General features: G+C 42.3%; 2 protein-coding genes across 29 annotated transcripts in view; one reads left to right on the plus strand and one right to left on the minus strand.

Annotated features, from left to right (window-relative positions):
• ADAMTSL3 (ADAMTS like 3) overlaps positions 1–15,294 on the plus strand; it is a 368,604-nt gene that overhangs the window by 348,065 nt on the left and 5,245 nt on the right. The window contains 3 exon segments of the mRNA XM_033852218.2: positions 481–664; positions 5,257–5,461; positions 10,119–10,219. Of these exon segments, the coding sequence (XP_033708109.2) occupies positions 481–664; positions 5,257–5,461; positions 10,119–10,219 (490 nt within the window).
• The window catches only part of SAXO2 (stabilizer of axonemal microtubules 2), a 120,902-nt gene that overhangs the window by 76,475 nt on the left and 29,133 nt on the right, over positions 1–15,294 (minus strand). For 26 of the 28 annotated variants that reach the window (XR_012330316.1, XR_012330315.1, XR_004525327.2 and 23 more), the window contains one exon: positions 3,355–5,657. The gene's annotated coding sequence lies outside the window, so the exon portion shown is untranslated. Of the gene's footprint in view, positions 1–3,354; positions 5,658–7,302; positions 7,427–15,294 lie in introns of all 28 variants that reach the window. The other 2 variants (XR_012330310.1, XR_012330309.1) reach the window with 2 other exon arrangements.

Genomic DNA, 15,294 nt, shown 5'->3' on the forward strand with positions numbered 1-15,294 from the left:
ATTAACACTTCTGCTTAATCCCTGCTCCCTGCTAAACATCTTTCATTTCTCGGCCTGATCCACTTTGGAGAAATAGAACCCACGGGGCATCCTTAGGGCATCCCCTGAGAGACCCTCCACTCTTGTCCTGTTGGCTCTGCTTGGAGAGTCGTGGGGAGCCAGCGCACTGCACAGCATACCTCCGCCTTCTCTCTGGGCTTTTTCTGGCAGATCCAGCTGGTCTGCAGTAGCCCCTCACCCAGGCTGTGGTCCGAGGGCCCCATTCTGGCTGCCATTCCCACCAGTTATTACAGTAAGCTAGCTGAGGGAAAAGGAGATTTAACGGACTCCCTTGCACTGTATGATGGCTTATTCTCTGTCTGCTACTCAGAGCACCAGACAGGCAGGTAACCAGAAAACAGCTGGCGGTGGTCTTTGGCCGGGTTGTCTCCAGCCCATCATCATTTCTCATCTGTCATGACATTCATTTTCTTTCTGCAGAGACTTTCTGGGAGCTTGGTAGCTGGACACATTGTTCTGCCACTTGCGGCCACTTGGGAGCCCGAGTTCAGAGACCCCAGTGTGTAATGGCCAACGGGCAGGAAGTGAGTGAGGCCTTCTGTGAGCACCTCCAGAAGCCGCTGGCTGGGTTCCAGCCCTGTAACATCTGGGACTGCCCCTCGAGGTATGTGTAGTCATCTCATCAGTACCAGGTTTTGGCTTGTTTTAAAATGCCCAGTCATTTGGAATTAATAACTCGACCACTGTGATTTGTTTAGCATGTACCATACAAGGCACTCTGCTAAGTACTTTATGTGGATCACTTCACAGTCACCTCTGAGGTCGATGTCGTTCATTTTCTATTTTACAGATGGAACAACTCCCCTAGGCCGCACAGTTACAAGGGCCAGAATTCACATTGAGGTAGTCTGCTTTCACAGCATCTGCTCTTAATTGCTACCCAAATCTGTTTCCTGCACTCACAATGTACCTTAAGAGCACAGTGAAGCTGATTTCATGGGTTTACCCAGGAGATAAGTCAGCGGGCCAGATCATGAGAGGCACTAGTTAAAAGCACAGTTCTGTAGACTCTACCCCCAGGGGTAAAACCATTACTAACCTTTCTGTGTCACAGACAACACAAATCAATGGTTTTAAAAATGTCCAAAGTCAAACTCATGATCTCCACCAAATCTGATCCGTCCCCAGTGTTCCAGATCACATTGACAACATCCTGAACTCCCACTTTCCTCTCACTTCCATCCGTTCTTGTCAATTCCCACTGTTACCAATGGAGTCCAAGCCATCATCATTCCTCACTAGGACCACTCCAGGAGCCTCCTGAGTTTTGTCTCCTTTCTAGAGTGCCTTGTCCACTCTATAAGAAGAACCATCTTTGAAAACACAAACCCATGGGACTTCCCTGGCAGTCCAGTGGTTAAGACTTTGCCTTCCAATGCAGGGGGTGTGGGTTCGATCCCTGGTCGGGAGCTAAGGTCCTACATGCCTCACGTCCAAAAAACCAAAACATAAAACTGAAGCAATATTGTAACAGATTCAATAAAGACTTTAAAAACGGTTCACATTAGAAAAAAACCTTAAAAAAAAAAACCCTAAATACAAACTCATCACGATGCTCCTCACTTGAAAAGGGAACCCTCTTGCACTGCTGGTGAGAATGCAAATTGATACAGCCACTATGGAGAACAGTATGGAGGTTCTTTAAAAAACTAACAATAGAATTACCATACAACCCAGCAATCCCACTACAGGGCATATACCCTGAGAAAACCATAATTCAAAAAGAGACCTGTACCACAATGTTCATTGCAGCTCTATTTACAATAGCCAGGACATGGAAGCAACCTAAGTGTCCATCGACAGATGAATGGATACAGAAGATGTGGCACCTATATACAATGGAATATTACTCAGCCATAAAAAGAAACGAAATTGAGTTATTTGTAGTGAAGTGGATGGACCTAGAGTCTGTCATACAGAGTGAAGTAAGTCAGAAAGAGAAAAACAAATACTGTATGCTAACACATATACATGGGATCTAAACAAAAAAACAAAAAAAATGGATCTGAAGAAACTACGGGCAGGACAGGAATAAAGACGCGGACTTAGAGAATGGACTTGAGGACACGAGGAAGGGTAAGGGTAAGCTGGGACGAACTGAGAGAGTGGCATGAACATATATACACTACCAAATGTAAAACAGGTATCTAGTGGTGGGAAGCAGCCACATAGCACAGGGAGATCAGCTCGGTGCTTTGTGACCACCTAGAGGAGTGGGATAGGGAGGGTGGGAGAGAGACGCAAGAGGGAGGAGATACGGGGATATATGTATACGTATAGCTGATTCACTTTGTTATAAAGCAGAAACTGACACAGCATTGTAAAACAGTTATACTCCAATAAAGATGTTTAAAAAAAATAAACAACCTTCCATGCCTTCCCATTGTTCTTAGGACAAAGGTCAAACAAAGTTCCTGGCATAGGGACTGTGTCTATCTTGTTCATTTTGTCCCCCAATGTCTAAAATAATGCCTTGCACATAGTAAGTGCCCAGTACCTATTTGCTGCCTGACCAAATAGGTGAGTGAAAGAATAAAAGTCCCTGCGTGCTTGGGTCTCAGGCTGCCTTTCTGCCTCATTGCTGTGTCTCCCAGCCTGGTTATTGGATCTCCATCCACAATAGTCTTTTTTGTCCCTTCGATATACCGTTCTGTCTCCTGACTCAGGGCCTTTGCACATACTGCTTACTCTCTTTTCACTTAGTTATTCTTATTCATCTATTTTCAGGAAAACCTTCTAGTCCCCAAACTAACCCAGACCCCTGTGCTATATGTTTTTCTATTTCCATGTCATTCTTCTGCACAGCTCTTACCACAATCTGCCTGTCTTGCCCACATACTGGACCATCGGTTCTATGAGACCCAAATCCACAGCTGGTGTGTTTAACGAGTTATCCCCAGCACTCAGCACAGTGATCGCCCCATTGTACACTCTCTAAAAATATTTGTTAAAAAAATGAATGAATGATTGAATAGCATAGTCCCTAGCAGATAATTGACCAGTGATGCCATCGACTGAAAATAATGCATAACCTAAAAGTCGAGAGGTATGTTTTATTCGACGGACATTCTGAGGACTTCAGGCTTGGGACATAGCATCGCAGATAATGCTGAGAAACTGTTCTGAAGTGGCAAGGTGGGGAGTGGGGAACCAAGATATATAGGAGTTTTTGCAACAAAAGACCAGGTAGTTGGAACATCAAAATATTACTGTTAATTAAAGAAAACCAGCTATCTCAAGTTAAGGAATTTAGCGCCTTTGTCTGTATGGGAAGATGCAAGAGTCTGGGCTTACCGAAATCATTCCTTTGATGTGCACCTCCACTATCTGGGGCCAGTGTCCTGTGCTTTCTCATCCTGAGTCTCCTCGGGGTGGTGCACCGTCAGGGCAGCTGTAATGTGATGGCTTGATGGCTGCAACATCCTTTGTTTACTGACATGGCAGGCAATATTTTTGTTCACAATGCCAAAATTCACAGTAAAAACAAACAAAAAAAAAACCAAGACAAAAACCAAACAGTAGTAGTACTTACTGAGCACAAACCTGTGAGGCAGACACTATTAATCAACCTCATTTTACTGAGGAGGAATCGGAGGTGTACATAATGTTGTACAGCTCACTGCTCTGTGCAAATGCCCACCCCGGATCCATGATCTGTGCCTTGGAGGAGAAGTGGGAGGCATGGTCACACCGTGAAACAAAAGAGGTGCCTCGGAACACGTTATTAGAAGAGCCGTGGATACCATGGGCACCTTGACCTCTCTTGCAGTGCCATAGGCACCTTGACTCTTGCATGAGCTCTTCCTATCCTTCAAAGGAAGAGCTTGTGCAAGAGTCATCTGTCCCTCAGGAAGCAGCAAACTGATGCTAGAATAACTAGGAGGAATTTGATCCAAGAAAACTGGTTTATATCAATTGTTGATTCTCACAATGAGAATTCACATTGGGAAATTTATCCTTATTTATTAAGTACTCTCAAGCCTTTAGCCACTCCTAGAAAAAACTGTCATACACTTTCATACCTAGAAGAAACAGTAGAGATCATCTAACCCTAGATCCCTCTACATCAGGGGTCCTTCACATTTCAGTGCCACGGATCCCTCCGTAGTCTAGAGAAGCCTATGGCTCCCTTCTCAATCAAGGGTTTTAAATCTATAAAAATAAAATATACTTGACTACAGAGGAATCCAATTAATTATACTGAAATATAGTTACTGAAGTAGTTTCAAATGTGTGATGTAATAGGAAATTTGCTTCTCTCAACACACTAAATAACAGGATCTACTAGTACAATTGATTTTGAAATGGTGATGAATATAACTGCTGTTTTGGATGCCTGCCACAATTTTCATGTCATGTGAAAGCAGCTATGATTTCTACTGCTAACAAAATCACAGGTATTGCTATTACTACTAGATGTTGTTGCCTACATTTTTACAATTGAAGGCAATACAATTGCCGTTAGAGCTTAGTGGCAATAAAGATGTAATCCTTTTCCCATCCAAGTCCATGGTTCCCTGGCAGAACAATGGGGCTCAGGTTAGGAACCCCTACTCTTCAGTATCCTGGTGGCAGCTCGAACATCTTGAGTGACAGAGCACCCAATATCTCCAAGGTGTCCACTTCCAAGTTCAGTCTTCTATAATCATTATGAACTTTAGGGTCAGATAAATCTAGAAGCAGTCCCAGCTTTCTTGGCATGTTAGTTATGGGACCATAGCTATTTAACCTTGTGGACATCGCTGTCCTCATTGCAAGAATGGGAACAAGATGACAATTACATTAGAAAACATGCGAATGTCTCAGAGCACAAAGAGCACATAGGTGATTTAGTAATATCCAGTAATATTCCCTTTGCTTTCAGTGAGTTGAAATCCACCTTTTTGAAGTTTCCACCTAATTTTGCCCTAGCTGTACTCTATGAAGCCACACAAGTCACGGCTCCTTACATACTTGAAGACGGCTCTATCCCACCCCTATGTTGCTTGTCTCTACGTGGTGATTCTGTTGCTTCTCTGAGTAAAAGAAAATCTGAGCATATGGCTGGGAGTTATCTGTGCTGCTGCCCATTTCCAGAGACACGTGTGAGGGCCCTGAAACAGTCATCATCTTAGGATCAATTTTTCCTTTGGAAGGCACTCCCTGTTGGATCTGTCCTACCAGTCCTTACTAAGCTCCTGTAGTTTTTGTTCTTAGGTGGTTCACGGGCACATGGTCAGAGTGCTCTGTGTCTTGCGGTGAAGGATTCCGCAGTCGGCAAGTGACCTGTAAGCGGACAAGAGCCAATGGGACTGTACAGGTGATGCCTCCGAGAGCATGTGCCCCCAGAGAGAGGCCTCTGGGAAGAAGCCCCTGCTCCAGTCACCCGTGTGTTCCAGGGCTTATTGAACCAGGGAACCAGGTAATGCTGACAAATCTAGTGTTTTGAAAGTATGATCATTTACTATAATCATACACTCCCTGTGGTGAAACCCATGCATCAAAAAAAATTAAAAAAGAGACTTCCCTGGTGGTCCAGTGGTTAAGATTTTGCCTTCCAGTGCAGGGGGTGCAGGTTGGATCCCTTGTCGGGGACCAAGATCCCACGTGCTTCGCGGCTAAAGAACCAAAACATAAAACAGAAGGAATATTGTAACAAATTCAATAAAGACTTTTAAAATGGTATACATCAAAAAAAATAAAATAAACCCATGCATCAGGGCCCCTCCGCACGGGGGAAGAGGAGAGCCCAACTGCTGCGTGACAGTCATGAAACTCAGCTGCACAGGGACCTTACCACACCACGCACAGGCTGGTTCACGGGACCTTCTTATCCTTTCATGGGCCTCTCTGTTGTAATTAACACAGGCTGCAGGGACCAAAAGTTCCCCTCGGCCCTTCTGAAAATGTTCAGTAATGTTAGTGCAGGAAGGTACTTCACACTTCCTGCATTTCTGCCCTGCAGTGCAGCAGTTGTTGCTGCTGGGAGTCATTGTGCTAATTCTCTTAGGTCATTTTCCCCTTTAGTTGTTCTGATTAACTCCAAGCACTACATGGCTACACACTTGTCTAACTGGAAAAGTTCTGTGCAGGGATGATGCAAAGCAGAGTGTGATACATCTTTCTGGAGCATCAAGTTTATTAACTAGAATTGGAAGAACCAAGGATTTCTTCGAACAAGAACTATCCCCCTCCCCCACCAACACGGAAGACAGAAGAGTGGGGGAGGGGAGACGTGCCCCAGGAATGACAGTCCAGTCTCTGAAGTTTCACCCAGGTGGGGATTGAGGGGCGGATCTGCAGCCACGGTGGCCTCTCTTTCGGTCGCCTGGGCTGCTCCGGACCATCCTCTGAGCTGGCCAGGGTCTTGGATACGATGCTTATGAAGGCCGTGCAGAGAACACACTCATCTTCCACTGGACTGGGACCCAGGGAGCGTGGCGGCCTGACCTTCCTGCCTCGGTCATCCATGGGGTTCAGATGGGCTCACTTTATTATGATGCCTCTTGCTGGGAAGCTTGCAACAAAGGTGCTTTAATATCAAGTTCCTGATTCTCCCAGCCACCTCTTGCTTTTTCTGGCTGTGGCCAGAGGGAGTGGATGAGGACATACTCTCAGGCTGCCCAGCGTGGGAGGACCTTCATGTTGGATAGATGGATTTGAGGCAATAGGGACAAGAGCAGGCTTCAAGAAAAGGAGCAGAGGAACACTAGTAATATGTGCACAGAAGTCTCAGAACCGGTATTCCAAATACCACCTTGAATGCTGTTATAATAAAAAATACCTGGGAAAAAATGCTTAAGAAATGTGTAGTAGACCCTGTCTTGGTCTGCAGGGCACCATAAGAGAAAACCACAGATTGGGTGCCTTAAACAGCAGAAATTTATGTTTTCCCAGTTCTAGAGGCTAGAAGTCCAAAATCAAGCTGCTGTCGGGGTTGGTTTTGGTCAGACTTCTCTTTCTGGCTTGTGGACAGCCACCTTCTAACTACATCCTCACATGGTCTCTTCTCTGTGCACACACACACAGAGTTCTGGTGTCTCTTCCTCTTCTTATAAGGACACTATTCCTGTCAGATTAAGGCCCCACCCTTATGGCCTCATTTAACCTCTAACCTCCTTAGAGACCCTATCTCCAAATGCAGTCACATTGGTGGCTAGAGTTTCAATATATAAATTTTGAGGAGATACAAATGGGTCCATAACATTATGCCCTTTGGTCCCCCCAAAATTCACGTCCTTCTCATGTGCAAAATACACTCACCCCATCTCAATATCCCCAGAGGTCTTAACCCATTCCAACACCGATTCCAAGTCCAAAGCCTCATTAAATTTCACCTGATCAGGTATGGGTGAGAAATGACACATAAAATTAACCATCACAGAACCTATAAAGAAAAATGTAACACACTGTTGAAACACATAACAGAAAAGTTGAACAGTCCATTCCTTTAAATGAACTGAAATATGTAATGTAATTCCAATTCAGATTACAGTAGAATTCTTTTTTCGGAACTTACGATAGTTTTGACATTCATATGGGAGAATGAGTGAGGACAAGAAATTTTTAGAAAAGCAAATTACTAGAGGTATAGAAAGACTTTCCTTATCTGATGTCAAAGTGTGCCGCAAAGCTCTTGTAGTAAAATAGTGCAGCATTAGTAGAGGAATAGATGTGAGTCATGGAATATAATTAGAGTACAGAAACAGACCCATGTAAAATGAGTTTAAAGTTCAAAGGCAGCTCATCATAGAGGGAAGAATAGTTCAAAAAAAAATAGTATAAAACTACAGAAAGTTTTTTTCCCCCAGACACTAAAGAAGATCTAAATAAATGAAAAGACATCCTATATTTATGTATCAAAAGACTTAATGTTATTCAGATGACAGCACTCCCCAAGTTGATCTACAGATTCAACACAATCCCTTTCAAAATCCCAGCTTCTTTGCAGAAATTGACAAGCTGATCCTAAAATTCATATGGAAATATAAAGGACCCAGAATAGCCAGAACAATCTAGAAAAAGAACAAAGTTGGAGGGCTCAGACTTCTCAGTTTCAAAACTTACTACAAAACTGTAATAATCATGGGAGTGTGGTACTCGCATAGCATAGACACATAGACTGATGAAAGAGAGTTGAAAGTCTGGAGATAAATCCATGTATCTATGTCAACTGATTTTCTGCAAAGGTGGCAAGACCATTCAATGGGGAAAGAATAATCTCCTCAACAAACGGTGCAGGACAACTGAATAGCCACATACAAAAGAAAGAACTTGAATTCCTAGCCTACAATATACAAAAAATTAAGTCAAAATTTATCAGAGACCTAAACTTAAGAGCTAAAACAATAAAGCTCCTGGAAGAAAATTTAGCCATAAATCTTCATGCTTTGGATTAGGAGATGGTTTCTTAGATATGACACCAAAACATAAGCCACAACAACAACAAAAATAAATTGTACCACATCAAAATTAAAAACTTTTTTTGCTACGAAGGACATGATCAGGAAAGTGGACAGCCCACAGAGTGGGAGAAAGTATTTTAAAATCATATATGTGAAAGGGAACTTGTTTCTAAAATATATAAAGAACACTCAAACTCAATAATAAAAACACAAATAAACTAATTAAAATATTGAAAAGGATCTGAATAGACATTTCTCCAATAAAGACTTACAAACGGCCAATAAGAACAGGAAAAGAAACTTAGCATCATTAGTCATTAGGGAAATGCTAATCACAAAGAGAGATAGTAGTAAGTGTTGATGAGGACATGGAGAAATTGGAACCTTAATACTTCGCAAGCGGGAATGAAAAATGGTCTAGCCACTTTGGAAAACAGTCTGACAGTTCTTCAAAAGGTTAAATGTATGGGTTACCATATGACCCAGTAATTCTACTCCTAGGTATGTACCGAAGAGAAATGAAAACAGGTTCACAGAAAAACCTGTACATGAATGTTCATAGCAGCATTATTAATAAGAACCAAAGAGTGGGAATAACTCAAGTCAAACCCATAATAAAACTCCAAAAATTAGAAATAACTGACAGATAAATAAATGTGGTGTATTTGTATAATGGAATATCATCTGGCCATTAAAAAGAATAAACTAATATGTATTACAAGGTGATGAACCTTAAAGACATTATGGTCAGGGAGGGAAGGCAGACACAAAAGACCACATATTGTATGATTCTATTTATATGAAGTGTCTACAATAGGTAAATCTCTAGAGAAAAATGTAGCTGAACAGTTGTCTAGGCCTGAGGGGGAGAGGCCATGGGAGGAATTGGGAGTAGATGCTAAAGGGTACAGGGTTTCTTTTGGGGATGGTGATAATGTCTTAAAATTGATTGTGGTGATGGTTGCACAACTCTAAAAACCATTAAATTGTATACGTTAAACAGTGACTTGTACAGTATGTGAATTATATCACAATATTGTTGTTAGGGAAAAAAAAAGATTGTATGAGGGAAATTGGTCAACTAATGTAAGAAAAACAAGTAAAATGAGAGCCCAAACTCACGGCGTACATCAGAATAAATTCTGACTTGATTAAAGTGCTCAGTGTAAAAGTAATTAAACTGGACTAGAACTACCAGGATGGGAAAGACCTTTTCAAGCATAAAACAAATTACAAGAAAAATTAATAGGTGTTATGAGTACAGAAAAATTTAAGAACTGCATGTCAAAATATTTTTTTCTGTAATTAAACTCACCTCAACACATAGCCTTCATTTTTGCTCTGAGCAGGAAAACCCAAACTTGCCCATGGCTTATGGTTTTAAGCATAGTCATTTCTGAACCTAAGCCTGGTCAATTACAGATTGGCCCTGTCCTTTCCCCTTCTGCCCAGAGGTGGTCTAAGTTTCTGGGGGAAAAGAGGAAAGGAAACTTCTGGCTCTAAAGGAGGGCTGTCTGGTCCTTAGAGCTGGGCTTACATCCTCCCTAACTTCCCTCGGGTACAGCTGATCCCCTGTAGCTAGTCCTTAGCAATGCCGCCGCAGCACATGGTTTTGGAACCCCAGCATGCATGAGCTCCCAGTGTTGTTTATACTGCATTGTGCTTTTGTTCCAGTGTCCTGGACGTTGCCTGGGTCGCGCTGTGAGGATGCGGCAGCAGCATCATATAATTTGTCAACACCCCAACCGTTCTGAGTCCGGCTGTGATGACAGGAGGTACCGGCCCCGCCCTAGGGCAGCACACAACCTCTGCCACCTCAGTAGTGACTATGACCGCCTGAAAGTGGCATCATCTGTCCTCTATACCACCTCTCATAATGGACAGTTCCTACTAAATTATGATTTCTCATGGTGCCATCCTCAATAGTATGTATTATACCAAAATACTCATTAACATGTACTATTTATCATCACAAATTATTTGGATGTTCAACATACAGAGACACCCCAAAGACAAAGGAAAAAGTAGCATTGAGAATAGACAGGTATTTTTCCCTCTATATACAAAGTTGATGAAGCCTAATAATATGTCGTTTAGGCTTACAGATTAAATCTGTAACCTAGTGTTTTCTATGAACTACATTATTCCTTTGTTTAGAAACTGTTTGATTAGGACGTTGGCACAGAATAACATCCAACGTTATTAGCAGAGAATAAAATTTACTTTAGCAGAGAATAAAATTAACTTTTATCTTGTTAAGGGGCTTACACAAGAAAAAAAATGCTTCCCTCTTTTATAAAAGTCTGAGCTGATAGATGATTTAGGGGTAGAAGAACTTTGTTCCCTGAGGTCACTCAGAGGTCACCCAGACCCCTTCCGTCTGGCGACTCCACCACCCCAGAGGAGCGTGCTCCAGCCAGAGAAAGTGAGGAGAAAGCCAAGAGGGCACACTAATGGGGAAATTTGGAGTTCTACCACTCTCTTCTTGTGTAACCTTGGACTACCTAACCTCCTAGTCTGCACAATGGGGTATTATTGTCGGTGCGAAATTATGCTAGGTTTTTTTTTTTTAATTGAAGTAGAGTTGATTTACAATGTTGTGTTAATTTCTGCTGTACAGCAAAGTGATTCAGTTATACACATATAGACATTCTTTTTTTTAAATAGTCTTTTCCATTATGGCTTATCATAGAATATTGAATATAGTTCTCTGTGCTATACAGTAGGACCTTACTGTCTATCCATTATATATAAAAACTTACATCTGCTCACAACAGCCTTCCACTCCATCCCTCCCTCAACCTCCTCCCCCTTGGCAACCACCAGCCTATTCTCTTATGTCCGTGATTCTGTTTCTGTTTGAAAGACAGGTTCATTTGTGTCGTATTTTATTTTACTTTATCTTATTTTATTTTTTGGCGGTACACGGCCCTCTCACTGTTGTGGCCTCTCCCGTTGCGGAGCACAGGCTCCGGACACGCAGGCTCAGCGGCCATGGCTCACGGGCCCAGCCACTCCGCAATGTGGGATCTTCCTGGACCGGGGCACGAACCCGTGTCCCCTGCATCGGCAGGCGGACTCTCAACCACTGCGCCACTAGGGAAGCCCTGTGTCATATTTTAGATTCCACACCTAAGTGATATCGTATGGTATTTGTCTTTCTCTTTCTGACTTACTTCACTTAGTATGATAATCTCTTGTTGCATCCATGTTGCTGCAAATGGCATGATTTCATTCTTTTTATGGCTGTGTAGTATTCCATTGTATATAGGTACCACATCTTCTTTATCCATTCATCTGTCAGTGGACACTTAGGTTGTTTCCATGTCTTGGCTATTGGATGCATGTATCTTTTTGAATTATAGTTTTCTCCGCATATATGCCTGCGAGTAGGATTGCTGGATCACATGGTAATTCTATTTTTAGTTTTCTAAGGAACCTCCGTACTGTCTTCCACAATGGCTGCACCACCTTACACTCCCATGAACAGGGTAAGAGGGTTCCCTTTTCTCTGCACCCTCTCCAGCATTTAGTATTTGTAGACGTTTTAATGATGGCCATCCTGACTGGTGTGAGGTGGTACCTCATTATAGTTTTGATTTGCATTTCTCTAATAATTAGCGATGTTGAGCATCTTTTCATGTGCCTATTGGCTATCTGTATTTCTTCTTTGGACAAACGTCTGTTTAGGTCTTCTGCCCATTTTTGGATAGGGTTTTCTGTTTTTTTTGTTGTTGTTGTTGAGCTGTGTGAGCTCTTTATCTTGGAAATCAAGCTCTTGTCGGTCGCATCATTTGCAAATATTTTCTCCTAGTCTGTAGGTTATCTTGTTTGGGGGAAGCTTTGATTGTTTGGTTTAGTGTGAAGCACTTAAGCAGCCTTGGTCATAGAAGATGCTCACTCTATGGCTCTTCCTTCCTCCTCCACATCCTGAGTCTTGCTGGAGAAAATGAGATGACCTTGACAACTGGCTCTGTTTCTATTTTGAGCCTTTAGTAAGGTTTGGCAATGTAGGGTCAGCTGCATTTCCTATTCCCAAAACAATTCCAGCCAGAACCATTCTCCTCAAATGGAAAATGTCTGGAACAGCTGCCCTTATTCTCAACAGAAAACCCAGTTTCCAATTTTGTTCGGAAGATGGAGACCACACACAGATTGATAGGTATCATCCCAGATGTTTTACTTTGCATGCTCAAAGATATATTTATATTACAAACACCTACGTGGTTTGAGCTTTCTTTATAACATACTGGATATATTTTTCTGAAACTTGTTTTTTCTGCTTATCAATACATTATAGAGCTATTTCCCATCCAAGTACATGAATCACTTTATTCTTTTGAATTGTTGTACTTAATGTTACCTCACTCCATTTCTAATGGACATTTGATTGTTTCCAATTTTTTTGCTATTACAAACAAATGCTGCGGTAAACATCCGGAACATCTTTATGCACAAAGGGTAATATTCTTATGGGATACATTTTAGACATGGACTTGAATTGACAGACATGCTCATTTGGACACTACTAAATAACCATCAAAATGTCTACACCAACAGTATATGAGAGTCCCCCTTTTCATCAACTTTATATAGGTTTTTCAATATTTTAAAAATTTTGCCAATCTGATGGATGAAATATCTTATTGTAATTTGTACTTTTCTGGTTACTTTTTACATGACTTTTGGCTCTTTGTATTTTTTCTCCAACCCATCCACCTTTTTCCATCTTTACCACCATCACCCCTGGCCAAGCCATCCAACTGGTCTCCCTCCACCCATCCATGCTCCTTTCCAACCCAGTCTCCCCACTGCAGCCAGAGTAATCTTTTCCAAAATGCAAATCTGATCATACCACCACCACACCCCGTCTCCCTGCTAGATTAACATCACTTTAGAGGCTTCACTTGCTCTTAGGGAAAAGGTTGACTAAAATCCACAATGTGCCCTATAAAATATTGCACGGTCAGGTCCTACTTCCCTGCACACCCTCATTCGAGACCTCAGTCTGTCTCACTCTTCCAGCCACTGTCCTTCTTTCAGTCCCTCGGATACGCCATGAACTTTCCAACCAAAACAAGAAGCAAAAAATAGAATAGAAAGGATAAAAGGCATAGAAGGATCTATCACGAGGATATCTGATTAAGTGGGGTTTTAGAGAAAGAGATATGGAAATGAACTGAAAGGGTAGACATAAAAGAAGTAATAGAAGAAAAATTCCTAGACCTGAAGGGGGAAAAGAGTAAAGTTGCCTTTCAATTTCTCTATTGTTTCTGCTTCCTCCAGGGTTGGCTGTTCAGCTTTTAGTACTAGTGTCCTAGTACTTTTCTTTCATGCTGTTAGTTTTCCCCAAATATCTGGTGGTTTATGGAAGAAGGACTAGGTTACTTTAGAGAGCTTCTCTGGGTCTCTTTTGCAGTTTTCTGGCCTCATTTCCCCCCACAGACCTCTTCTGCTGACTGGGCATGCTTCCTGTGAGCTCGCTGAAGGTAGGTGAGGTACTAGATCTCACTTTACAATGCAGTGGGTGGGCTGGAGACCCCCAGTTGCCATAGTACAGCCTCAGTAAATATTAGAGGGTGTGTTACAAGGAGTAACATTGTTAGTGGCCACTGGTAGAGAATCAGTGGTGAGCAGGTCATCTGCTAGCCTCTATTATTGGCCCTGGGAAGGGTTTGGGAGGTGTGGCTTCCACTGAAAAGAGTTATAAAGGGAGTGAGAATTATCAGGGTAAACTAGCCCACATTATGGCAAGAAGACAACACAGGGATCTGAGGACGTGCTGGAGGACCCAGAGAGTTTGTTCCCCAAAGAGGTAATTCCTAACCTCAGCCATGAGTCAGAATTCCCTGGGAAGTTTCTTTAAAGATTCTTGGGCCTCAACTGGGACTTAATGAATTAGAATCTTGGGGAGGAGTGGAACCTGCCAATCTGTATCTCTTTTGTTCGTTTGTTTGTCTTTTGTTTTTAATTCTTTCCTAATCTATGTCTTTTTAAAGCTGCCTACATACCTCTGATAGTAAGCCACACTTGAAATCTACTGCCCTACAGAATCAGTAGTTCCATCTGGCTGATGATGAAACGGGTTATTTGAGGTAGGAGCAGAGCTGGACTGAATAGGAATGAGAAATTAAGACAGACTAGTAGAAACAGGGTTACTGTTATGATTTCTGCTGCCATTTCTACTTTCATGTTTTGCATAGAAAAACACGAGTTCCAATTGTGTGCACAGTGTTGGTGCCCAGACTGTGTCCCCCTAGCTCAGGCATCCCCATCCCCAGTCCCATCCCTGCCCGGAAGGAAGTGATGCTCTCTGCTGGACCGATCTTGCATTCTTTTACTGGGTCCTCAATGATCAGCCTCTTGGGTTTCAGCATCTGCCTTGGTCTCTAGCTCCCTGCGCCCCCCTCACCTTTCATATTTAGAAAGCTAAATAGTTTCTTCTGACTTCCCACTGGCCCTGTCTTCTAACAAAGCAGAAAAAGAGGCTGTATTAGTTAAGGTCCTTCGGGCTGGAAACAACAAAAGTCAACTTGGAATGAGTTATACAAAGAGGGTGGGAGAGTTCTTATTAAGATAGGACCACCATTCTCAGAACAATTTGCTATCTTCTAAAATGTCTTCTTTGAGTATCCTTGGAATATTTGTTCAACTGTTTTCAGTAGAAAAGCTGATCTCTGCATAGGGGATGGCTGAAGAGTACTCAGTCTCTGCCCTCTTGTCCAAAGCAACTCAACTTTTGGCCCCCTAAGCTTCATACCCACTGGAGAAAACAAAAACCCTGCAGTTAACAGGACACCCTCATCCCTTTTCCTCTTACAAATCTTATAAACAGTTTGATGGGACAGTA

The sequence above is a fragment of the Tursiops truncatus genome, chromosome 2 (genome assembly GCF_011762595.2).
Source record: "Tursiops truncatus isolate mTurTru1 chromosome 2, mTurTru1.mat.Y, whole genome shotgun sequence".
Classification (NCBI taxonomy): Eukaryota; Metazoa; Chordata; class Mammalia; order Artiodactyla; family Delphinidae; genus Tursiops; species Tursiops truncatus.